At 43.3% G+C, this 27,722-nt stretch overlaps 1 protein-coding gene across 6 annotated transcripts in view; it reads left to right on the top strand.

Annotated features, from left to right (window-relative positions):
• elf1 (E74-like ETS transcription factor 1) overlaps positions 1-27,722 on the top strand; it is an 81,841-nt gene that overhangs the window by 32,440 nt on the left and 21,679 nt on the right. For 5 of the 6 annotated variants that reach the window (XM_029726073.1, XM_029726062.1, XM_029726108.1 and 2 more), the window contains exon 2: positions 22,634-23,027. In XM_029726073.1, coding sequence (XP_029581933.1) covers positions 22,956-23,027 — 72 coding nt within the window. In that variant the 5' untranslated portion in view covers positions 22,634-22,955. Of the gene's footprint in view, positions 1-6,292; positions 6,452-22,633; positions 23,028-27,722 lie in introns of those variants that run through there. The other variant, XM_029726082.1, reaches the window with a different exon arrangement.

Raw genomic sequence — 27,722 nt, 5'->3', positions numbered from 1 at the left:
AGAACCCGATGGTCACCCTGAAACAAGATTCTCTGGTCTGATGAAACCAAGATTGAACTCTTTGGCCTGAATGCCAAGCATCACTCTGGAGGAAACCTGGCACCATCCCTATGGTGAAGCATGGTGGAGGCAGCATCATGCTGTGGGGATGTTTTTCAGCGGCTGGGACTGGGAGACTACTCAGGATGGAGGCACAGACGAGTGGAGCAAAGTACAGAGAGATCCTTGATGAAAACCTGCTCCAGAGCACTCAGGACCTCAGACTGGGTCGAAGATTCACCTTCAAGCAGGACAACGACCCTAATCACAACCAAGACAACGCAGGAGTGTCTTCGGAACATGTCTCTGAATGTCCTTGAGTTGACCAGCCAGAGCCTGGACTTGAACCTGATCGAACATCTTTGGAGAGACATGAAAATAGCTGTGCAGCAACACTGTGCCAAGCTTGTAGCTTGTAGCGACATACCCTGTGCCAAACTTGTAGCATCATACCCAAGAAGACCCGAGGCTGTAATCGCTGTCAAAGGTGCTTCGACAAAGTACTGAGTAAAGGGTCTGAATACTTATGTAAATGTGATATTTCCGTAATTAATAAATAAATGAGCAAACATTTCTAAAATCCTGTTTTTGCTCTGTCATTATGTGGTATTGTGTGCAGATTGATGAGGGAAAAAACCATTTAACCAATTTTAGAATAAGGCTGTAACCTAACAAAATGTGGAAAAAGTCAAGGGGTCTGAATACTTTCCGAAGGCACCGTATGTTCCATTGACGGCTTCAAATTGTTAAATTGAGTGTCTGAGCTCCCGTCACTGTGAAGGATGACATCATTTACATCATTATCCTCCACTCTCAGAAAGATTCGGTTTAAAAATTGATGCCAGTAAATTGATGCTTGAAAGTAGTGCGTACACTTCAGTTCATAATTTATTCCCTACCCACTCTGCTTAGTTCCTCACGTAGAGTAGGTCTTTGAGGGTTGTGTGACTGAAAGACTCATTCACTGCACTGTGTGTGTGTGTGTGTGTGTGTGTGTGTGTGTGTGTGTGTGTGTGTGTGTGTGTGTGTGTGTGTGTGTGTGTTTGTCAGGGTTGGGATGCAGCCTGTGTCTTCTCAAACACACAACCCCTGCCAGTGACACACAACCCCCCCCCTCTCTCTCTTATCACAGAGCCTGCTCAACAAACCTTCTCCCTCTGCCCGTTCCTAAGCAACAGCCACTCCTTGTTTACCTATGCGTTTTTGCATTGTGATTCTCATCAAGAGAAGTCACAGACACCCAGGGATGGCTGTCTGTTCCCTTTATTCAAAGTAGTGAAGGCTACCTTGTTTGTTAGACCCTACATGTATGTTGTGTGCGGATTGTGTAATAGGTTTTCCACCTAGTATCATATACATGATCACTCAGCTTTAAAGTAGGCCTACTACGTTACTTTCACCTCCTATGGTTGAATAACAACAGGTCGTCATTCAACCCCTCTTATACAACAATGCTTGTCTGTCTCTATGGACATGTCGTTTATTGTCCTCCTCATCTCCTGCATCAATGCTGCACCTTCCCCTCTGCTATCATAAACAAACGTCCTGCTTTATAAAGTCTGGCCGGCGCTGCTTCACAAATATTGACCTGTACCGGCTCGTCTCCCTCTCTCCCACCTGCACCCAGCCTCACACAATACAATACTCTGCAGTGAAAACCAAATTACAACATGGTCAAATGTGGAATTGAATGAATAGAACATGAAAAACCACAGCAATTTGATGGATGTCTATTCTATGATTTTGAGCAGAATCGGTGAATCCCAAACTACCCCCTCGCTCGGTGGGCCCTCAGTTATGTGTTGCTGACGAAACTCAGAGGGTGACTTCCAGAGTAGCGAGGGGATCAGTAAACCCATCAACTTCGGGTCACACTCCTGACTTGAATGATGCAATTCATGTTCCCCTTTTAAATAATTAAACGAGAATGAAATTCAAATCCCCTATCGTTTTACCTCAGTAACTGTTAAACATGTAATTTGGGACGTATTCCATTTGTTTTATGTGTCAAGTCTCTAAATCAGACACAAACGCACGTGTCATATAATTAGGCACGCCTCTCAATTCTTCTGTAGGAAATTGTGCAAACTCCAAACATGTTGGGGTGTGTGTTGGGATAGCACTTCGCTCTGGAGCCTGCATCCTTGCTGGCTTGGTCGAAGTGGTTATTGGAGGGCTTAATTAGCACGTACACCCTTGATCATTTTCACTCCCTCAGTTTTGGGACACTTGTTCATATGGTGGCGGCGTGGGAAGGGTGTGACTTGGGATTCAGCCTTTGACTGCTCCTGATGTCACTGAATGCATAATGTGACCAAATTTGACATCATAAGTGGTGATTTCGTTACATGTTTTATGTGAAAGTCTTTCAAGGATGAAAAGCTTAATCATAACCTATACAATGACAGTGGCTCGACTTCAAGCAACATTATCCTAGAGCTCTTTCCTTCTCTTAACCCTTCCCCCAACGTCCTTCAGTTCTGACAACATGATGTGACAAAGACGACAAGGAAAGGCCAAGTGCAGAGACTAATCTTTACTACTACTGTAACACCTCAGGCATGCAATACCATACCAAATGTCACAGATGAATGAATGCGAAGTGAATATTTGGGGGGCTGGTTAGTTTAGTAACTAAATCATTTTTTCCAGTGGTGTAAAGTACTTAAGTAAAAATACTTTAGTACTACTTCAGTAGTTTTTGGGGATATCTGTACTTTACTATTTATATTTTTGACAACTTTTACTTTTACTTCACTACATTCCTATAGAAAATATTGTACATTTAACTTCATACATTTTCCCTGACAACCAAAGGTAATTGTTACATTTTCATTGCTTAGCAGGACCAGAAATTTGTGAAATTCACACACTTATCAAGAGAACACGTGGTCAACCCTACCACCTATGGTCTGGCAGACTCATGAAACACAAATGCATCTTTTGTAAATCATGTCTGAGTGTTGGAGTGTGCTCCTGGCTATCCGTCAATTTTAAAAACAAGAAAATGGTGCTGTCTGCTTTGTATAATATAAGGAATTTTAAATTATTTATACTTTTACATCTACCGTTGATATATTTGAGAAATTACATTTACTTTTGATACTTAAGTATATTTTAAACCAAATACTTTTAGACTTTTACTCTAGTATTTTACTGGGTGACTTTCACTTTCACTTTTAGGAATGGGTACTCTTTCCACAGCTGATTTCCCCTCATGTCCCTCTGGGATGTGTCTGTTTGACATCATGGAGGAATGACTCATTCTTACAAACTTCTCATATTGAGACTGGGGTTGACTTGACACACACACTTTTACAGGCTCTAAGATTAGATATCTAATACTCTGGTAACCTGGCATTTCATTGTCTGAAGTCAAATAAAGTCCTTAAGAAGAGGTGGTGTTCTCTCAGTTGTCTAGGGTGAGAGTGGTCCTGGCTGTCAAGGTTTTAGAGGGCATCAGAATGTAAGAGCTGATTTGCTGGTTGTTTAGCTGTTTACCGACAGCTCACTCTTAGTCTTAATTTTTAAATCTCTGCTAAAGCTGCAAATAGTAATTTCACCACTTATTTGTGTGATTTCTAACTGAAGTGACTCACCCACAGGAATTATGCCACAATTTTAGTTCCTCATGAGCTTACTCAATGCAGTACTATAGATGCATGCAAGTGATTTGTTTGAAGGGGCACTGAAGATCAAATGCAATGTCTTTGAATTGATTATGTTTCAAATAAATACAAGAAATGTTGTGTATTTTTTTCCTAAAAATGTATCAAATTAAGGGGACATAGGACATGTGCTCACTTGTTTCCCCCTGTTCTCAGTTTCAATGCCTCTGGATGCATGAAAAAAAAGCCTGGTCCCTCACCCAAAGACAAGTAGCTTTTTTTATAGCATTTAACCCCAAAGCCTGCGAGAAGATTGAGGCCAATGAAGCAGAGTTAAGCTCCTCTTTCTTTAGGCATGCTGACTGTGTGTGTTGCTGACTTGCAGCATGCCTGACGATGGGTGGACACACCAGCCTGCTTGTGTCCAAACCTGTTTTGGTATGTACCGCTCTGAGCAGCCAGGCCCCCACTCCCAGAAGGAGCCAAAGCCTCAGTGTTCTGATAGTGCTAAACGATTTGAGGGCACTATCTCAGTTCAGACTTGGTATGCTAGAATTTCTGCCTCAAGCAACTACTGGAGAAACAAAGTATCTTGACTGCATTTTCCTCCTCGTTTTTATAACAGCTGTCTATGGAACCATGGTTCTTAGGGTAAGCCTTGCAAACTGGCATGTCAGAACTATTATCTGTTGAAAATGCAGAGCAAAGTTTCAAGGTGCCGTGGTCTGGTTGTCTGGTGAGGTGAAAAAGCAGGAATCTCACGGTCAACTTTGTTTTCATTAAATGTTGTTGCTGCATGATTTAGTGTGTGAACTGTGAAGCATGGTGGGTGTGCGCACTGTGAAGCATGGTGGGTGTGCGCACTGTGAAGCATGGTGGGTGTGTGAACTGTGAAGCATGGTGGGTGTGTGAACTGTGAAGCATGGTGGGTGTGTGAACTGTGAAGCATGGTGGGTGTGTATACTGTGAAGCATGGTGGGTGTGTGAACTGTGAAGCATGGTGGGTGTGTGTACTGTGAAGCATGGTGGGTGTGTGAACTGTGAAGCATGGTGGGTGTGTGTACTGTGAAACATGGTGGGTGTGTATACTGTGAAGCATGGTGGGTGTGTGAACTGTGAAGCATGGTGGGTGTGTGTACTGTGAAGCATGGTGGGTGTGTATACTGTGAAGCATGGTGGGTGTGTGTACTGTGAAGCATGGTGGGTGTGTGTACTGTGAAGCATGGTGGGTGTGTATACTGTGAAGCATGGTTGGTGTGTGAACTGTGAAGCATGGTGGGTGTGTGTACTGTGAAGCATGGTGGGTGTGTGTACTGTGAAGCATGGTGGGTGTGTATACTGTGAAGCATGGTTGGTGTGTGAACTGTGAAGCATGGTGGGTGTGTGTACTGTGAAGCATGGTGGGTGTGTGTACTGTGAAGCATGGTGTTGTGCTGCTGGTATATTTTTCAGTTTTTTTTGTATCCTCCTGCCGACCTGTGCTGTGACATGTTGGTATTGGTATGAATGTAAACAGATCAGGGGTGGCCGTGTGTGTGTGTGTGTGTGTGTGTGTGTGTGTGTGTGTGTGTGTGTGTGTGTGTGTGTGTGTGTGTGTGTGTGTGTGTGTGTGTGTGTGTGTGTGACAGAGAGTTGGCGGGGGCGGTGGTATTTCACAATCACACATCTGCTACCATGGAGCATAGTTTAAAAAAAGTCCATCTGAGGGCCATTGGACTTGGAATTAGCTTCACAGGGCCATGTCCTAGCAGTAGTTTCCACTTAATTTTGACTTAAAGGGGTACTATGTTAGCGTTTAGGCAGCTGTTGCTTAGGAGATAGAGGGAGGTTTCTGTACAACTTTGGGATGCTGGATGGAGCTGAAAGTGGTTTTTGCTATTCCAGTCTGGTCATGTACCAAATTGTTACCTCACAGCAGCCAAAACAACGGGAGAGTCTTCAAAACAAAGCAATTCAAAAATGTCTGAGAGAGGAGAATTGTCAATGCACAGTGAGAGGCCGCTGAGCTGAGGCAGAGAGATGCATACTTTCATTGTCTCTGTCTTTTCCATTTCAACCCATTGTGTCACTCCAACACATAGGGTCCTAAAAGCCCAGAGAGAGACGTAACCAGTTAAAAACCACCCAGGCTCATATGACATATGTCAAAACCATCAGATATACACTTAACATCATACATAAACCTCAAACTTTCTTTTGACGTGCCTCGAGAAGTAGGGAACTAATTCTTGGACCAAGGACAAATGGAAAGATTCTTCAACAACGGAGTCATCCGTCTACACCCACATTTTGCAATCATGTTAGTTCACAACTGGATCCTGTTAATAGCTAATCATTTCACCTCAGTGTGCATGAACCAGGTTGGAGATGGGGTCAATGATGATGAACAAACAACAATCTCCCATGTGAGATTGGCATCGCTGCTCTTCAATATCATTCTTTGTTTTTGATCACAGATGACCAATAGGCGCCTATCCAGTTTCTGGATTCTAATCATTCTTGCTATTCTGTGAACAGGTAAAATGGCAGAATTTACATTTTAATGAGTAGCCTCTTGTAGCACTCATGTAGCTGCTAGCTTTACTCGAGATAGAAGGGGGCAGATGTATTTTTTTGCCCCTTTCTGCAATTTCCTGTCCTGTTTTCACAAGTCAAATGGCTCTTCCTATCTGTGGCGTGTGGCCTGTTGCCACATAATAGAAACAGATTGCTGGTGGTGGGAGTAGTTCTGAAAAATGTTCTAAAGACCACACCATGACTATCATTCAGAATCCATGGTTTGGACGGTGGGCTATTTTCCTCAGGTAAGATAGAAAATATTATGTTTGACCAATGCTTTACTGGCAGACCTTAGTGCGACAGGAGCTTGGTTCTTCTTACAATTGGCGTAAAACCAGTGTAAAAGGGGCCAGCTTTGGTGGTATGGTACAACGTGGTGGGAGGCAACACCTTGCTCACGAACACATGGGGAAGGAAGGAACGGAAAGGGGTTACCTAGTCATGTTTCTGTGTGTGTCTATATGTTAGATGTAAGTGTGAGTTTTGGAATGGCAGGTATAGCATATCTAGGTTAACAAGAAGAGGCTCACTGTCACGCTGTGCAATCACACTGTTTTTCATATTTACAATTGAATACGGGCATTTTTAATACACTACTGTTCAAAACTTTGGGGTCACTTAGAAATGTCCTGCAAAACACCAGTCTCAACGTCAACAGTGAAGAGGAGACTCCGGGATGCTGGCATTCTAGGCAGAGTTGCAAAGAAAAAGCCAAATCTCTGTCCAGTGTCAGGTGTTCTTTTGCCCATCTTAATCTTTTCTTTTTATTGACCAGTCTGAGATATGGCTTTTTCTTTGCAACTCTGCCTAGAAGGCCAGCATCCTGGGGGGTCGCATATTCACTGTTGACATTGAGACAGGTGTTTTGCGGGTATTATTTAATGAAGCTGTCAGTTGAGGACTTGTGAGGTGTCTGTTTCTCAAACTAGACACTCTAATGTACTTGTCCTCTTGCTCAGTTGTGCACCGGGGCCTCCCACTCCTCTTTCTATTCTGGTTAGTGCCAGTTTGCAATGTTCTGTGAAAGGAGTAGGACACAGCGTTGTACAAGATCTTCAGTTTCTTGGCAATTTCTCACATGGAATAACCTTAATTTCTCAGAACAAGAATAGAATGACGAGTTTCAGAAGAAAGGTCTTTGTTTCTAGCCATTTTGAGCCTGTAATTGAACCCACAAATGCTGATGCTCCAGATACTCAACTAGTCTAAAGAAAGACAGTTTTATTGCTTCTTTAATCAGTACAACAGTTTTCAGCTGTGCTAACATAATTGCAAAAGGGTTTTCTAATGATCAATTAGCCTTTTAAAATGATAAACTTGGATTAGCTAACACAACGTGCCATTGGAACACAGGAGTGATGGTTGCTAATAATGGGCCTCTGTACACCTATGTAGGTAGATATTCCATTAAAAATCAGCCGTTTCCAGCTACAATCGTAATTTACAACATTAACAATGTCTACACTGTATTTCTGATCAATTTGATGTTATTTTAATGGACAAAAAAATTGCTTTTCTTTCAAAAACAAGGACATTTCTAAGTGACCCCAAACTTTTGAACGGTAGTGTACATACAGTGGGGTCTGAAATTATTGATAAAGATGAGCAATAAGGACTGTATAAACTAAGTAATCCTGAATGAAACATGAATGGGAAAGTTACAGAGGGTTAAAGATCATACCCCAAAGACATGCTAACATCCGTTATTGTAATGGTGAGAGGTTAGAATGTCTTGGGGGTATGATCTTTGACCCTCACTCATCATTATTCACGATCTATTCAGGATTATCCATAGTCATGGTAACATCCACATTAATGTAGAAGTGTTTAGAAACCTATTCTTATTTACAATAAAAGTTACTGCAAAATGACACATTACATGATTTACCATTTCATTTCTATTGGGCACAAAATTATCTTAAACACAACCAAAACGAACTGAAAATGCATCCAAAGGTTTGTAGCGTCACAAGTTTGATGTAATCATTTTGTGCTCGGAATATGGGAACAAATACTAAACTTTTGAATACTTTATTGATAGGAATCTTTAAGAAAAAATGTATTACTTGTTAACAATATCTCTTTCTCTGAGCAATTGTATTAGAAAATAATATAATTTCCCCCCCAAAATGTTGTATACAATATAGCATAAAATATTATTTGTTTTATACAATCATTATTGCTCATTTTATCAAGGTTGTCAATAATTTCAGACCCCACAGTTCCTGAGTTTTGGACTTGTAAGGCCACAGAGGAAGGGTAGAAACACGTCAAAGACCCAATGAGTTAGTTAGAAGCAAGGAGGGGTAGTTGTGCAAAATAACATTTGACTCTTGCACTGAGAGAGGTTTTCTACTGAATGTGGTTTAACAGACAGGAAGTCGCTGAAACCCAGTGATGCATTTCCTGTCAGCGCAAGCTTCACAGGTCAGTTTGTGGCTGCTGTTTGTTTCTCTTCTCTCAATTATATTTTGCGCCTCTATTTTCAGTTTTCTACTCCCTCTTCTCTCTGTCCTCATGCATGGTATGCTCTGCCATGATAGGGAGGTGTGTGTGTCAATATATTTCCAAAGCATCAGGATATCTGTGTAGGCTACAAGTAAGCTACAATTAGTAATACAAAAAAAAACATTCCTAGATTTGAATGATTTAACTCTCCCACATCCGTATGAAGACTCAATGCAGAAGTCATGTGAATTTTGGTAATCTATGATCAATAAATTAGATTATCATGCTCTAGACTCTACACACACAGCTGATCTGTCTGCTTAAAAAGCATAGTAAATTGCCATGCAAATGATCATGGTACTCGTGTGGCTCTATGAGCTGTGAGGTAGCACTATGAGCTGTGTTGTCACATCAGAGGGCTAGCTATAGCTCTTCAGATTTAACCTTAGCGAGTTAGCACTAGCAGCACCAGTCTGTATTGCCACACACCACAGAATGCTATAGCTCTTCGGGGTTGGCCTTAGTAAGTTAGCACTAGCAGCACCAGTCTGTATTGCCACACACCACAGAATGCTATAGCTCTTCAGATTTAACCTTAGCGTGTTAGCACTAGCAGCACCAGTCTGTATTGCCACACACCACAGAATGCTATAGCTTTTCGGGGTTGGCCTTAGTAAGTTAGCACTAGCAGCACCGGTCTGGGTGAGGGTGCTGCTGCCTGCGACCTTGTCCATATTAGCCCTTCTCTCACTCAGAGCCTGGGGCTGCAGTGGAATAGTACAAGGTTTACGAGAGATCAGATTAAATTCCATCTCTCCCACTGAAAGGCCTGTACTGGAGGTGACCTTTTTCTCTCCATCTTCATTTGGCCGTAGCACACCAGCCCACCTCCCTGTGCATTACTATAACAGACAGACATCACTGTTGGTTTGGATGCAGGTGTTTTGTTTAGAATGACAGCTCCATTATCAACTCGATGTTGTTTAATATCAAACTCAACTGACTCATACAGAACAGAGTAATCAATCCCATATCCCAAACGTCAGGCATAACCGAACAGTAACAGCACTGTAGAACTGTGTTAATGTAACTCTCAATGCAGCACTGTAGAACTCAGACATATCCGTCCAGATTACATGTTAGATATTGTTGCACTGTCGGAACTAGTAGCACAAGCATTTTGCTACCCTCGCAATAACATCTGCTTTCCATGTGTATATGACCAATAACATTTGATTTGATTTGAGACATAGCGGCATGTTTTGTTGTTTCGCTTTACTGGCCGCAGTCGCCAGCTCAAATCAAGTCAAATCAAATTGTATTTTTCACATGCTTCCTAAACAACAGGTGCAGACTAACAGTGAAGTGCTTACTTACGGGCCCTTTCCAACAATGCAGAGAGAAAAATTGAGAAATAATAGAAAAATAGTAACACAAGGAATAAATACACAATGAGTATAACTTGGCTATATACACATGGTGCCAGTATGAGTCGATGTGCTGGGGTATGAGGTAATTGAGGTAGTTATGTACATACGGGTAGGGGTAAAGCTGGGCGTCGTTAGAGGATGCCTATGTCCTCTGCCTTCATTTCTGGCCATATATCTCACCCGGCATGGCAAATTCTAACCTTCTATTCCCCAATAAAGTTGAAACGTGTCAGGACTGTGAGCATTGTACACTACCATGGCCCATGCATGAACATGTGCTGAGTGAAGCAAAGAATACTAATGCCAGTTTTTACACACTGCTGTAGGTTGCTGTGGTGGTGAAAGGACATTGTCTGTGTACACTCTGTTCTCTGGTGCCGAGGCAGCAGCCTCTTAATTGCGGAGGACTGTGACCTATTCTGCTATGTATAATTCCCAAACAACTGGGCTAGTTTGCCTTGGAAGGCTGTCAATGCTTTGTTCCGCTAACATGGGACATGGTGTGAGATGTCTCAAAAGTTTTTAGCAACTTGCATGTCTAAAAGACTTGGTGTTTAATTGTCTGTGGCTTATGTCAGAAGAGTGGTTAGTTCATTGTCTCCCTCAGTAGGGTTTTGCTGTTGTTGTTAAATGAAGTACATTTCTTAGCCTCTAGTCTGCTGACACCATGTGTTTTATGTCCCTGTTGATGTGCATGAGGCCAGAATCCTCTCAGGCCCGGCACTGGCTATCACAGAGCTCCAGGATTGACTTGACACCAGCCTAATACCACTGAGTCATTTCCCCAACAGGAACCCAGATGATTCCTGCAAAACAGCACTTCTCTGCTGACCACACTTGATGGGCACAAAAATGTGGTGTTGTCCTCGGTTTTTCTGGGGTTTTCTGACAACTTGTACATTGGTATTTTGCTTTGCTCTCAGGTCAGATCTACACTACCAGTCAAAAGTTTTAGAACACCTACTCATTCAAGGTTTTTCTTTATTTTTACTATCTTCTACATTGTAGAATAATAGTGAAGACATCAAAACTATGAAATTAAACATATATAGAATCATGTAGTAACCAAAAAAGTGTTCATCGAACAAATCAAAATATTAAATGTTTGAGATTCTTCAAATAGCCACCCTTTGCCTTGATGACAGCTTTGCACACTCTTGGCATTCTCTCAAAAAGCTTCACCTGGAATGCTTTTCCAACAGTCTTGAAGGAGTTTCCACATATGCTGAGCACTTGTTGGCTGCTTTTCCTTCCTTTTCCCAAACCATCTCAATTTGGTTGAGGTTGGGGAACTGCCAAAGGGGGCGGAGATGCAATCTCCTGCTGAGACAGCCTGCAGAGTTCTGTCATACTATCCAGGTCTGTGCCCAAACAATTCGAGCTTCTACTTCTAAAAATCCACCTTTCCAGAAACAAGTCTCTCACCTTTCCCGCTTGTTATAGACCACCTTCTGCCCCCAGCTGTGCCCTTGACACCATATGTGAATTGATTGCCCCCCACCTATCTTCAGAGCTCGTACTATTAGGTGACCTAAACTGGGACATGCTTAACACCCCGACCGTCCTACAATCTAAACTAGATGCCCTCAATCTCACACAAATTATCAAGGAACCTACCAGGTACAACCCCAAATCTGTAAACACTAGCACCCTCATAGATATCATCCTGACCAACCTGCCCTCTAAATACACCTCTGCTGTCTTCAACCAGGATCTCAGTGATCATTGCCTGCATCCGTAATGGGTCCGCGGTCAAACGACCACCCCTCATCACTGTCAAACGCTCCCTAAAACACTTCAGTGAGCAGGCCTTTCTAATCGACCTGGCCCGGGTATCCTGGAAGGATATTGACCTCATTCCATCAGTAGAGCATGCCTGGTTATTCTTTAAAAGTGCTTTCCTCACCATCTTAAATAAGCATGCCCCAGTCAAAAAATGTTGAACCAGGAACAGATTCATCGACCTGGCCAAGGCTTTCGACTCTGTCAATCACCACATTCTTCTCGGCAGACTCAACAGCCTTGGTTTCTCAAATGACTGCCTCACCTGGTTCACCAATTCCTTCTCAGATAAAGTTCAGTGTGTCAAATCGGAGGGCCTGTTGTCCTGACCTCTGGTAGTCTCTATGGGAGTGCCACAGGGTTCAATTCGCAGGCTCTTTTCTCTGTATACGTCAATGATGTCGCTCTTGCTGCTGGTGATTCTCTGATCCACCTCTACGCAGACGACACCATTCTGTATACTTCTGGCCCCTCTTTGGGCACTGTGTTAACTAACCTCCAGACGAGCTTCAATGTCATTCAAATCTCCTTCCGTGGCCTCCAACTGCTCTTAAATGCAAGCAAAACTAAATGCATGCTCTTCAACCGATTGCTGCCCACACCTACCCACCCGTCCAGCATAACTACTCTGGACGGTTCTGACTTAGAATATGTGGACAACTACAAATACCTAGGTGTCTGGTTAGACTGTAAACTCTCCTTTCAGACTCACATTAAGCATCTCCAATCAAACAAATAGCCCTTACATAGCCTGGAGGTGTGTTGGGTCATTGTCATGTTGAAAAACAAATGAGAGTCCCACTAAGCCCAAACCAGATGGGATGATGTATTGATGCAGAATGCTGTGGTAGCCATGCTGATTAAGTGTGCCTTGAATTCTAAATAAATTACAGACAGTGTCACCAGCAAAGCACCCCCACACCATAACACCACCTCCTCCATGCTATACGGTGGGAAATTCACACGCAGAGATCATCCGTTCACCCTCACTGCATCTCACAAAGACACGTCAGTTGGAACCAAAAATCTCCAATTTGGACTCCAGACCAAAGGACAGATTTCCACTGGTCTAATGTCCATTGCTCGTGTTTCTTGGCCCAAGCAAGTCTCTTCTTATTGGTGTCCTTTAGGAGTGGTTTCTTTGCAGTAATTGTACCATGAAGGCCTGATTCACACAGTCTCCTTTGAACAGTTTATGTTGAGATGAGTCTGTTACTTGAACTCTGTGAAGCATTTATTTGCTGCAATTTCTGGGGCTGGTAACTCTAATGAACGTATCCTCTGCAGCAGAGGTAACCCTGGGTCTTCCATTGCTGTGGCTGTCCTCATGAGAGCCAGATTTATCATAGCGCTTTATGGTTTTTGCGACTGCACTTGAAGAAACGTTCAAAGTTCTTAAAATGTTCCGTATTGACTGACCTTCATGTCTTAAAGTAAGGATGGACTGTTATTTCTCTTTGCTTATCTGAGCTGTTCTTGCCATAATATGGACTTGGTCTTTAAAAAAAATGTATCTTTATTTATGTAGGCAAATCAGTTAAGAACAAATTCTTATTTTCAATTACAGCCTAGGAACAGTGGGTTAACTGCCTTTTTCAGAGGCAGAATGACAGATGTTTACCTTATCAGCTCAGGGATTCAATCTTGCAACCTTTCGGTTACCAGTCCAAAGCTCTAACCACTAGGCTACCCGTTTTACCCTACCTTGCCACAACACAATGCATTAAAAAGGTCAAACGCATTAAGAAGGAAAGAAATTCCACAAATTAACTTTTAAGGCACACCTGTTAATTCCAGGTGACAACCTCATGAAGCATGAAGCTGGTTGAGAGAATGCCAAGAGTGTCCATTGCTTGTGTTTCTTGGCACAAGCAAGTCTCTTCTTATTATGGGTGACCTTTTAGTAGTGGTTTCTTTGCAGAAAAGCTGTCATCAAGACAAAGGGTTACTATTTGAAGAATCTCATATCAAATATATTTTGATTTGTTTAACACTTTTTTTTGGTTACTATATGATTCCATATGTGTTATTTTATAGTTATTCATTCTTCACTATTATTCTGCAATTTAGATAATAGTAAAAATAAAGAAAAACCCTTGAATGTGTAGGTGTTTTAAACTTTTGATTGGTAGTGTATGAAAATGTAGCTGCTTTGGTTTCAAATCAAATTGTATTTGTCATATGCTGTCCCCAGTCCACCTGGCCATGCTGCTGCTCCAGTTTCAACTGTTCTGCCTGCGGCTACGGAACCCTGACCTGTTCACCGGACGTGCTTGTTGCACCCTCGACAATTACTATGATTATTATTATTTGACCATGCTGGTCATTTACGAACATTTTAACATCTTGACCATGTTCTGTTATAATATCCACCCGGCACAGCCAGAAGAGGACTGGCCACCCCTCATAGCCTGGTTCCTCTCTAGGTTTCTTCCTAGGTTTTTGGCCTTTCTCAGGAGTTTTTCCTAGGGAGTTTTTCCCAGCCACCGTGCTTCTTTCACATGCATTGCTTGCTGTTTGGGGTTTTAGGCTGGGTTTCTGTACAGCACTTTGAGATTTCAGCTGATGTACGAAGGGCTATATAAATAAATTTGATTTGATTTGAAAATTTGATTAATACAACAGGTGTAGACCTTACCGTGAAATGCTTTCTTACTAGCCCTTAACCAACAGTGCAGTTAAAGAAATAGAGTTAAGAAAATATTTACTAAATAAACTAGTGTCTATGTAAATTGTCCAGGTGGCCATTTGATTCATTGTCTTATGGCTTGTGGGTAGAAGCTGTTAAGGAGCCTTTTGGTCCTGGACTTGGCGTCCGGTACCGCTTGTCATGAGGTAGCAGAGAGAAGAGTCTATGACTTGGGTGACTGGAGTCTTTGACAATTTTTTGGGCCTTCCTCTGACACCGCCTAATATATAGGTCCTGAATGTCAGGAAGATTGGCCCCAGTGATGTACTGGGTCACTCGCACTACCCTCTGTAGCACCTTACGGTCAGATGCTGAGCAGTTGCCATACAAGGCGGTGATGCAACCGGTAAGGGTGCTCTCGATGGTGCAGCTGTAGAACTGTTTGAGGACCTGGGGACACGTGAAATCTTTTCAGTCTCCCGAGGGGGAAAAGGTGTTGTCGTGCCCTCTTCACAACTGTCTTGGCGTGTTTGGACCATGATAGTTCGTTGGTGATGTGAACACCATGGAACTTGAAACTCTCGACCCGCTCCATTTCAGCCCCGTCGACGTTAATGGGGGCCCATTTGGCCCTCCTTTTCCTATAGTCCACGATCAGCTCCTTTCCAGATAGAAAGGTAGGCCTACCAAATTGAGCCTACGCTACCCACTGAGCACAGACTGCAGTTCAACGTTTTGTTTTTACCTTCAATGTAGCAAAACTTTTGCCAGGCTAAGAGCTAGCAGTTTCTGGGAACGAGACCATGCGCTAGAAATGTATTTGAGGCTAAGCTTTTCTGTTTGTCTCTCTGACTGAGACTGAACTACTCAAGTAGAGGGCTATATTCCGTCACTGGGATATGATGAGCTTTTGTAATTGACTGCAGTGGGTCAGTTTTCCTAAACTTTGCGGTGTTTAGTGAAGAGAGAAGTGTGATTTATGCCCACTCTCTTGTCTATCCTCTCCATCCACCCTGAAATGCCAGGAATGCCAGTGTTAGTCAGTTTCCCCGCTATCACCAAGCAGGAAAGAACTCCACACTCTCCCTGTCTTCCCTCTAACTTTCTCCCCTTTCCACCCCAAAAGCGCTCATTAGATCAGGAGCTATTCTGAGACTCTTGAGCTGACAGCATTGAGGCCATGATCTTACACTCTCGATACAGGGCTAGTGAGTGTTAGAGCAAGCAGCACCACCCGTAATACTACCGCCCATCACATAGTTATACCAGAACCATCGGAGCATTCTCCAACCACCCTATAACAACGTCACCTCTTTTGAACATTGAACATCTCACATTTTGTAATTTGAGCAAGTAACCGGGGTCGATAAGAATAGTTTGTTCTTGGTCGGTTTTCTTGTTTCCCACAATGTTTGCATGGTTGCCACATGCAGGCTGACTCATTGCCTAGTCATTCAATTGACTTAAATTACCTCCTTTCATGGTCAACAATGAGCTCAGCTGAGGAGAGCGAAGAGGAGGGAAGCATGGCCTGCTGGGAGCTGTGCGTTTGTTACACGGGTGTATTACATTTCGTGAAACGTTCAGAACATTGCAGATAGAAAGGTAGGCCTAACAAGTTGAGCCTATGCTACCCACTGAGCACAGACTGCAGTTCAATGTTTTATATACATTTGATTGAGTTGTCAACTAACGTGAATTCAACACAAAATCATTTAGGTTAAAAGTTACCTTGACTACTTTCTGCAAATCCAGTCAGTTTTCCAACTTGATTCAACATCATCAGATAGATTTTTTGGGGTCGAAATGACATGAAACAACATTGATTCCAACCATTTTTTGCCCAGTGGGTAATCTCTATTCCACCTAACAGACAGTCATATCCACCATTTTTTGCCCAGTGGGTAATCTCTATTCCACATAACAGACATTCATATCAACCGTTTTTTGCCCAGTGGGTAATCTCTATTCCACATAACAGACAGTCATATCAACCGTTTTTTGCCCAGTGGGTAATCTCTATTCCACATAACAGACAGTCATATCAACCGTTTTTTTCCCAGTGGGTAATCTCTATTCCACATAACAGACAGTCATATCAACTGGTTTTTGCCCAGTTGGTAATCTCTATTCCACCTGACAGACAGTCATATCTGTTCTACACAATACAACGTTCTGTAACATCGCTCCCTTTTGAACAGACCCCAGGCCTCTAATTGGTTGTTATTGTGACTGCTAGTTACTTTGGGAGAGGGAGAGCAGTCTTCTGCTGTCTGTTCTCAGCTAGCTCCTCCTCCTCCTACAGCACATAGAGCTGAGGACATGCTACAACAGACAGCCATGTTTGAGAGAGGGAGTGTGTGGAGCAAGTCAACCGTCAGTCACGTGACGTGAGCCACAGTGGAGTGGTAATTACTTCTACTAACTCCTGCAGTCTAAGGCTGGTCTAGAGTGGCCCCACCCAGCCTAAAGTCACACTGCTTTATTTGCTCTGTGGAGGCTTGTGAAATTGAGGAACACTTTAACAGAGCAAGAGAGCGTTCCTCCCTTCTGTTTTGTTTTGCTTGTTTCTCCTCTCCTCTGGCTGAGAGTGATCTCAGCCTCCCTCTGCCTGTGCAGACAAGGCAGCTGTTGTCATGTGCTCTGGGATACTGTGCAGGTCTCTCTAATGACTGACTGTAGTATCTCTGTCTGCCCTCAGCACTGGGCCACCCAAATCAATGATTCAGTAACAGGAGGGATATAGAGTACATGCATGTGCGCACACACTCTCACACACACACTCTCAGACACACACTATCACACACACACACACACACACACACACACACACACACACACACACACACACACACACACACACACACACACACACACACACAGACATTGTTCACATTTAACCCATCATATAGAAAAGCCAGGCCCTTCTACCTTGATGTTTCTATTGATCTGATAACAGGATTTTGGCTAGCATCAGATAACCCACTTTTGATTGGACGGTGCGAATGATTCATTCAGTCACAAGCTTATCTCTAAACTCTCGGACTAAGATAACGTAATAGTTTGGTTGATTCATGGCACTTTCAAATTCTAACAGACAGTCATGGTGGATGGCATGCTGAATAGGAGAAAAGGGAAATTGAACAGAGAAGTGAGACAGGATTGTAGGGGTCATATCAAATTCTGGCCTCTCAAAAAGGGACAGTTAATTAAAAAATATACATTTCTCAAGGCCTGTATTCACAAAACACTCATAAATTTCATACACTCATACACTCCAGTCACCCAAGTCATAGACTGTTCTCTCTGCTACCGCACGACATTGCAATCCACGAGGAGACTGCGTGGCAGGCTGACCACCTGTTACGCGAGTGCAGCAAGGAGCCAAGATAAGTTGCTAGCTAGCATTAAATTGATCTTATAAAAAACAATCAATCTTAACATAATCACTAGTTAACTACACATGGTTGATAATATTACTAGTTTCTCTAGTTTGTCCTGCGTTGCATATAATCAATGCGGTGCCTGTTAATTTATCATCGAATCACAGCCTACTTCGCCAAACGTGTAATGATTTAACAAAAGTGCATTTGGGAAAAAAGCACAATCGTTGCACCAATGTACCTAACCATAAACATCAATGCCTTTCTTAAAATCAATACACAAGTCTATTTTTTTAAACCTGCATATTTAGTTAAAAGAAATTCATGTTAGCAGGCTATATTAACTAGGGAAATTGTGTTACTTCTCTTGCGCTCAGTGTAAGCAGAGTCCGGGTATATGCAGCAGTTTGGGCCGCCTGGCTCATTGCAAACTGTGTGAAAACCATTTCTTCCTAACAAAGACCGTAATTAATTTGCCAGAAATGTACATAATGATGACATAACATTGAAGGTTGTGCAATGTAACAGCAATATTTAGACTTAGGGTTGCCACCCGTTCAATAAAATACGGAACGGTTCCGTATTTCACTGAAAGAATAAACGTTTTGTTTTCGAAATGATAGTTTCCGGATTCGACCATATTAATGACCTAAGGCTCGTATTCCTGTGTGTTATTATATTATAATTAAGTCTATGATTTGATAGAGCAGTCTGACTGAGCGGTGGTAGGCAGCAGTAGGCTCGTAAGTATTCATTCAAACAGCACTTTCCTGCATTTGCCAGCAGCTCTTCGCAGCTCTTCACATCAGAGCTGTTTATGACTTCAAGCCTATCAACTCCCGAGATTAGGCTGGCAATACTATAGTGCCTATAAGAACATCCAAAAGTCAAAGGTATATGAAATACAAATGGTATGGAGAGAAATAGTCCTATAATTCCTATAATAACTACAACCTAAAACTTCTTAACTGGGAATATTGAAGACTCATGTTAAAAGGAGCCACCAGCTTTCATATGTTCTCATGTTCTGAGCAAGGAACTTAAACGTTATCTTTCTTACATGGCACATATTGCACTTTTACTTTCTTCTCCAACACTGTGTTTTTGCATTATTTAAACCAAATTGAACATGTTTCATTTATTTGATAATAAATAGATTTTATTTATGTATTATATTAAGTTAAAATATGTGTTCATTCAGTATTGTTGTAATTGTCATTATTACAAATCTATATATATAAAAATCGACCGATTTAATCGGTATCAGATTTTTTGGTCCTCCAATAATCGGTACCGGTGTTGAAAAATCATAATCTGTCAACCTCTAACCCAAACTATTTACATTGACCCCCCCTCTGTATTTACAATGCTGCTACTCGCTGTTTATTATCTATGCATAGTCCCTTTACAAATTACCTCAACTAACCTGTACCCCCGCGGGCCCAGTGAGCCAAGACATAGTGCTGTACGCAAATGCTCCTCGTGTGAAGATACCCTCACGTATCGAGTCAATGTTATTGTTATGTCATTTCTTTATTTAATTTTTTTACTTTAGTTTATTTAACAAATATTTTCTTAACTCTATTTCTTGAACTGCATTGTTGGTTAAGGGCTTGTAAGTAAGCAATTCACAGTAAGGTCCACACCTGTTGTATTCGGCGCATGTGACAAATTCAATTTGATTTGATTTACATTTTAAGCGATTGAATTTGACTTTGAAGTGAACTGTCCCTTTAAGTCTAGAAGGGAGCATTGGAGTTGAGCAGTACCAATGATGTCATAGACTGTATCCTGCATAGAATGAAATGTGCCTAAAATAAATATACTTTATCTCTATGCAGCCAGGACTGGGCTCCCATATGAACCTGACCTGTAGATGCCTACGTTCTTCACTGGGCTCCCATATGAACCTGACCTGTAGATGTTTACATTGTTCCCAGAGAAGCAGAGAGAGGAGATTCTGCCTAGTCCAGGTTTATGTGTGCTGTCTGCTCCGTGTGTGGTCCCTATCCTGTCTCACTGCTTTTTGTGCAGTCACCTAGCGGACCGAGCTGTCAGAGTTGTCTGTGTGCCCACGGAGAGGGGTTAATGTGGTGCCTGGAATGGAAGCACCCCCCCATTTACCCACACCAGGAGGTCCATTCCCCTGGGAGAGGGCAAGTGTCCCATCACCCCCTTTTCCCATTCTTGCTTTCCTCTCCACTCCCTCTCTCTCTCATCTGAGCTTTATGTTATTAGCAGACTGGGAAGAAACAAGCAACTTTTAATCACAAATTTGGGAAACGGACACTGGGTATGTACATAGTCAATGGTAGGCTTCGAGGGGACTCCTATGGTAGGTACACATATAGCTCATCTCTTGGCAGTAGTACTGTCGACTACTTTATCATTGACCTCAACCCAAAGTCTCTTAGAGCGTTCACAGTCAGTCCACTGACACCCCTATCAGACCACAGCAAAATCACACTCTACTTGAACAGAGCTTTGCTCAGTCATGAGGCATCAAAGCCAAAGGAACTGAATAATATTAAGAAATGCTACAGTATTCCTCTCCTCTCCTAATTTGAACCCCACACATCTTCCCTCTCTCATCCCCCCTCCTTTTTACCACCCTCTCAGAGACACAATTGGACCAGGAATGCACACGGTCAGGCATTTCAAGGCAAACAGGCCCCACCCTGCAACAGTAGAGAAGGAAAGGGGGGGGGCTTTTTAGTACTGCTGCCATCCTGACTCTCTCAATTCAATTAATCTCTCTCTACTCTCTACTGTTGCCAGCTTCCCCCCACCTCCTTTAATCTTTAAGCAGACCACCGGCCCCTCCCTATCCCCTCCATTGCCCTTGAGACCAGCCTGTGGGGTGTGGGCTACGCTTTCACTATGACCCCCCCCCCATCCCATGATCCGCCCGCCCATCACTCCCTCACTCCTGAAGGGGGCTTGGGCAGATATCATCAGGAAGACTGTGTTCTGTTTCAAACCCATGGTTCCACAGCCCCCCTCATTTACACTGGCCCTCATGACCACGGGTGAGCTCACATCCTTGGGGGGTTGAGGGGTGTGCTACCTCCCTTCCCAAGGGTCTACAGATGGGACATCAAATTGGGACTAGTCTATTTACGGCCACTGGTCTTTGATGGAGTAAAGGGAACCATGTGCTTTTGAAAGTGGAGCAAAACTGACAAGTTAGGGAAAGCACTTCTGAGTTTATGTAAAAACATTTGCTTCTGTCATGATTCCTGAAGTCATGTTTGTTATCCGTCATGAGATTCTGTAACCTGATCTAACTACATGAAATGGTGGTAGAATTGAACAGTAATATGTTTGTCCATTGTGCGAAGGAAATTAGTTTTCCAGACAGCAGAAACACACTCAACACATTTTGGGAAAGCACAGGGTCTAACGCAGTGCAACGCCCCTGGCTGAAATTATGTAGGGGTTATTATGTAGGGGTTGTTATGTAGGGGTTGTTATGTAGGGGTTGTTATGTAGGGGTTGTTATGTAGGGGTTATTATGTAGGGGTTATTATGTAGGGGTTGTTATGTAGGGGTTGTTATGTAGGGGTTGTTATGTAGGGATTATTATGTAGGGGTTGTTATGTAGGGGTTGTTATGTAGGGGTTATTATGTAGGGGTTGTTATGTAGGGGTTGTTATGTAGGGGTTATTATGTAGGGATTATTATGTAGGGGTTGTTATGTAGGGGTTATTATGTAGGGGTTATTATGTAGGGGTTGTTATGTAGGGGTTATTATGTAGGGGTTGTTATGTAGGGGTTATTATGTAGGGGTTGTTATGTAGGGGTTGTTATGTAGGGGTTATTATGTAGTGGTTATTATGTAGGGGTTGTTATGTAGGGATGATTATGTAGGGGTTATTATGTAGGGATTATTATGTAGGGTTAAGTGCCTTGCTCAAGGACCCAACGGTGCTGGATGGTAGTTATGATCTGACACCAGCAGAAATGGTGGTTATGACACTTTACATAATGTTGAACATCACACTGGTATAACCTATAGGAGACAGGCAGCTATAATCACACACAGTTTCAAGGGAGTGCAAGAGTAACTGAATGCGAAGCCGGGTGATATATGTATTGGAAAGCGTAGTGCATTTTTCAGTCTGCTCAGTGCTACTCTTGATTCTACTTTGGAAGATTGTGAGAGCACCTGTTAAGCAGGCAGGCGGTTGGGGCCCTCTGAGCCAAGCAGGCAGGCGGTTGGGGCCCTCTGAGCCAAGCAGGAACCAAGGATCTGAATTATCCACTGGAACCAGCAGTCTTGTCATGGGAGCAAGCAAAGAGTCAGGCCCATGGCTGTCTCCTAGATCCTTTTCACACTTTGGTGCCGACCCAAACCGTACTGTGCTGGCTGGGATATTTTTCTTACTTTTTGGTTTCAAACACATAAACACACAGACGATACGTCGGCTGCGAGCCTCACACTATGAGTGTGGTTGTTAAACCCTCTCAGAAATGTCAAATACTTTGTTTTGTTTCATGGTCATAGGTGGTTTAGTGAATCTTGCTCGCGTGATGAGTAACATTGCCTATGACCTGAAGACTTGCGTTAACTCTCAGAGGCTTAGTTTAACAGGCTTAGTGCTTATAGGCTTTATTTCATCAGGCGGACACGGTCTTGTGGTGCACGAGACCCAGGTTCGACTTTGAACCCCAGTCAGTCACAGCTGGTCTTACACACACTTGGCTCCTAATGACTGTTTACTGACATGTTCCTCTCTCTCACATCTCTCTCAGGCAGGTGTAGATGCTCCAGACGCAGCAGGCCCCAGGAAGAGGCTGCCTCCATCCATCAGCGCGGCTCTTCTCTGATTCCTGGGTCTCTCAGTCGCACTTTGCACCACACCTTAACAGGGACCACAGAGAAAAGAAACAGGAGTGAAGAGGCCACTGGATATTCTCAAGAAGGGAAGCCATTTTGTTTTGACCCACAGTATCACTGACCTTTCAACCTTTGGTTCAATCTGGTGGTTTCCTTGTGATTGGACACTCCCTAGAGGGGTAGGAAATCACCCTCCCCGTCTGTCCGTCTGCGTCCTACCCTCAGACCTCCTTCACTATGGCGACCGCGGTGCAGCCCAACGAGCTGGTGTTTGAGTTCGCTAGCAATGGGATGGATGAGATAAACCAGGTACCTGTCATTACATTGGAGTTTAGCAGTAGTCGATGTCAGTAGTGTTATCATGATGTACCACTACCACCAATATAGAAAAGTTCAAGATGGAGTCTGCAGTAGGGGGAAACGGCACCACTGACCACCTCACCACCATTGTTATAGTTTTTGCTGTTGAGCTGAGGTGCATCGCGCAACATGGTAAAAAAACTTGCAGTACATATTGTGCTCTTCTAACGAGCGTGCAATAATGTCTTCGTTGTTTGCAGTAACTTCTTTGTTGTTGTAATATCGCATCGGATGTGCCTGATTCACCATTAAGGATTCCAGTATGTCAATCTAAGTAACATAATACTAAAATCCCCATCAAAATCTGTCAATTTAAGCTAGAGCATAGGCTGCATCTCAATCCACCGCATCCGCCTATGTTGTGGAAAGTGGCCGAGCTAAAGCAGTGTTTTTCAGAGCATGAGACATCCCCGAAAATCTGTCTTCTCGCGAAAACGGCTCTATTATGACCACTCTATGGATAGGATAGATTCTCACTCTCTCTCTTTTCCCCACAAGTGTCATGGAACTCATCTGAAGGTAACCCATACAAGTTAATGGAAATATGGAGGTAGTTTTGTGCCAACAAAAACCATGGGTTAAATAAGTGTCCAAAAAAATCTAAAATATTTCCTGAGCTTTCTTATATCTGCTAGATATAGGACAGATACTTCAAAACCTTATTCCTTATGATTTATTTTTGGACTGTCTTTTTTTCCATTTATGAATGTGTTATTCAGTGCATTTCTATGAGCTATAGTAGGCCAAATTCTATATTTTATCAAATAATTGTAAATGTAAAAGGGGTACTAAAATTCTAAATCAAATAGCTAAATGATCCATGGTATGATCATCTTAAAATAATTCCAAATGTTAGCTTAGTATGGAGAGCTGGAGAGAAGGAGTGGAGTATGAAGGGATGGCAAGGAGAGGGCTGGGAAATGGCGTGTGGGCTGTTGGGAGGACAGAGACGGAAAGTGTGAGAGACCTGGAGTTGGGACTCTTTTAGTGTGCGTGGGAGGAGAGGGTGGGGCTTTGCCAGGACCAAGTCAATTTACAGCACAAAATGTACGGTTTGTATGTGTAAGTGCACATCAGTGCCCAGGTGTGTTTATCTTACCTCCACATCTTTGTCTGAATTCTGTGGAACAGGTTTGTGTGTGTGTGTGCCCGATGTTTGTGCAGTGTGTGTGTGCGCGTGTTTGTGTGTCTCTGCGTTTTGTATTTGTGTAGATGTGGAGGGATGAGTTATCGCTGGATCCTCTTGCCTGAATGTCCTGGTTCATGCCTAACCAGACATACCTGTTGTGTGGAAATAACACAGGCCTCCTGTAGGGTTTCTCCCTCCGCAGAGGATTACATCGCCTGTCCACCTGGTAGCTTGAAAAAAGCTCTTAAACTTAACTTATATAGATTTAGTGCTAATGCTAACGAAGGTGGCCATTTTGTTTTTGCCGGAGCTAGCTAGTCTGAAGGGTTTTGGGGGTTGTTGGAATCAGAGAAGGCTACAGCTAGCCTAGCTTGCAGGACAGTAATGACTAGCCATCTTATATTGGATTTTACAGTCAATAAGTAGCTCCCTGAATCAGAGCCATGGTGTAATGACCTCAGAATGATGTTTAGCTCAGTTCAGTGTCTGAAAGCTGCTATCAGAGTTATATGGCAGCCTGCTGTGAGAGTTCTATGGCAGCCTGCTATTAGAGTTCTATGGCAGCCTGCTATTAGAGTTCTATGGCAGCCTGCTGTGAGAGTTCTATGGCAGCCTGCTGTGACAGTTCTATGGCAGCCTGCTGTGACAGTTCTATGGCAGCCTGCTAGTAGAGTTCTATGGCAGCCTACTGTGAGAGTTCTATGGCAGCCTGCTGTGACAGTTCTATGGCAGCCTGCTAGTAGAGTTCTATGGCAGCCTGCTAGTAGAGTTCTATGGCAGCCTGCTGTGGTCATACACTTACATTATTTACATCCTGTAGTACTAACTCAAAAAAGTTCTGGGACACAGTAAAGTCCATGGAGAATAAGAGCACCTCCTCCCAGCTGCCCACTGCTCTGAGGCTAGGAAACACTGTTACCACCGATAAATCCACTATAATTGAGAATTTCAATAAGCATTTCTCTACGGTTGGCCATGCTTTCCACCTGGCTACCCCTACCCCGGTCAACTGCCCGGCACCCTCCACAGCAACCCGCCAAAGCCATCACCATTTCTCCTTCACCCAAATCCAGATAGCTGATGTTCTGAAAGAGCTGCGAAATCTGGACCCATACAAATCAGCCAGGTTAGACAATCTGGACCCTCTCTTTCTAAAATTATCTGCCCAAATTGTTGCAACCCCTATTACTAGCCTGTTCAAACTCTCTTTCGTATCGTCTGAGATTCCCAAAGATTGGAAAGCTGCCGCGGTCATCCCCCTCTTCAAAGGGGGTGACACTCTAGACCCAAACTGCTACAGACCTATATCTATACGACCCTGTCTTTCTAAGGTCTTTGAAAGTCAAGTTAACAAACAGATTACCGACCATTTCGAATCCCACCGCACCTTCTCCGCTATGCAATCTGGTTTCAGAGCTGGTCATGGGTGCACCTCAGCCACGCTCAAGGTCCTAAACGACATCATAACCGCCATCAATAAGAGACATTACTGTGCAGCCGTATTCATCGACCTGGCCAAGGCTTTCGGCTCTGTCAATCACCACATTCTTGTTGGCAGACTCGACAGCCTTGGTTTCTCAAATGATTGCCTCGCCTGGTTTACCAACTACTTCTCTGATAGAGTTCAGTGTGTCAAATCGGAGGGCCTGTTGTCTGAACCTCTGGCAGTCTCTATGGGTGTCCCACAGGGTTCAATTCTCGGGCCGACTCTCTTCTCTGTATACATCAATGATGTTGCTCTTGCTGCTGGTGATTCTCTGATCCACCTCTACGCAGACGACACCATTCTGTATACTTCTGGCCCCTCTTTGGACACTGTGTTAACTAACCTCCAGACGAGCTTCAATGCCATACAACTCTCCTTCCGTGGCCTCCAACTGCTCTTAAATGCAGGTAAAACTAAATGCATGCTATGCAATCGATCACTGCCCCCACTTGCTCGCCCGTCCAGCATCACTACTCTGCACGTCTCTGACTTAGAATACGTGGACAACTACAAATACCTGGGTGTCTGGTTAGACTGTAAACTCTCCTTCCAGACTCACATTAAGCATCTCCAATCCAAAATTAAATCTAGAATCGGCTTCCTATATCGCAACAAAGCATCCTTCACTCATGCTGCCAAACACACCCTCGTAAAACTGACCATCCTACCGATCCTCGGCTTTGGTGATGTCATCTATAAAATAGCCTCCAACACTCTACTCAACAAACTGGATGCAGTCTATCACAGTGCCATTCGTTTTGTCACCAAAGCCCCATACACTACCCACCATTGCGACCTGTACACTCTCGTTGGTTGGCCCTCGCTTCATACTCGTCGCCAAACCCACTGGCTACAGGTTATCTACAAGTCTCTGCTAGGTAAACCCCCGCCTTATCTCAGCTCACTGGTCACCATAGCAGCACCCACTCGTAGCACGCGCTCCAGCAGGTATATCTCACTGGTCACCCCCAAAGCCAATTCCTCCTTTGGCCGCCTTTCCTTCCAGTTCTCTGCTGCCAATGACTGGAACGAACTGCAAAAATCTCAGAATCTGGAGACTCATATCTCCCTCACTAGCTTTAAGCACCAGCTGTCAGAGCAGCTCACAGATCACTGCAAATGTACATAGCCCATCTGTAAACAGCCCATCTATCTACCTACCAACCACATCCCCATACTGTATTTATTTATTTATCTTGCTCCTTTGCACCCCAGTATCTCTACTTGCACATTCATCTTCTGCACATCTACCATTCCAGTGTTTAATTGCTATATTGTAATTACTTCGCCACCATGGCCTATTTATTGCCTTAACTTACCTCATTTGCACTCAGTGTATATAGACTTTTTGTTTTCTGTTGTTCTACTGTATTATTGACTGTATGTTTTGTTTATTTCATGTGTAACTCTGTGTTGTTGTATGTGTCGAATTGCTACGCTTTATCTTGGCCAGGTCGCAGTTGCAAATGACAACTTGTTCTCAACTAGCCTACCTGGTTAAATAAAGGTGAAATAAAAAAATTTAAAAACACCAACTCCCACATTTAACTGAACAGTCATTCAAGTACAGAACTCCATAAGAGCTAGTCTCTCAAAAGCACACCCTTTTTAATTACTTCAGTTATCTGTGGTGTGGCAATGTTTTCCATTCACTTCCTCTATCAGCCCCATTAGGGGATGTTAAAAGTAGGTAGGTGGGGCTAACAACGGCGTCATAGGCAGGTAAAGCAGAACCGAGTTGATTATAGGGGAACCTCTCACACACAGGGGCTTGCTTTCATAGCCGAAACTGGGAACTTGGAGATGAAAATCCCACAGTGATCGTTATCTCTCTGGTTTCCCTAGAGGCAGCCATTATGGCGCTTGTGTAATTAGTTCTAAATTCCATACTCTGTTTTACACCTTTAATTAGCTGAGAGTGTCTCTTGACTCCTTCTGGTCAACATGATACTGGGCCGCCATGCTTTCGTGATACCGGGCCGCCATGCTTTCATGGTACCGGGTCGCCATGTTTTCATGGTACCGGGCC

Source organism: Salmo trutta, chromosome 3 (assembly GCF_901001165.1).
Source record: "Salmo trutta chromosome 3, fSalTru1.1, whole genome shotgun sequence".
Lineage (NCBI taxonomy): Eukaryota > Metazoa > Chordata > Actinopteri > Salmoniformes > Salmonidae > Salmo > Salmo trutta.
This window is presented reverse-complemented; position numbering and strand designations above follow the sequence as displayed.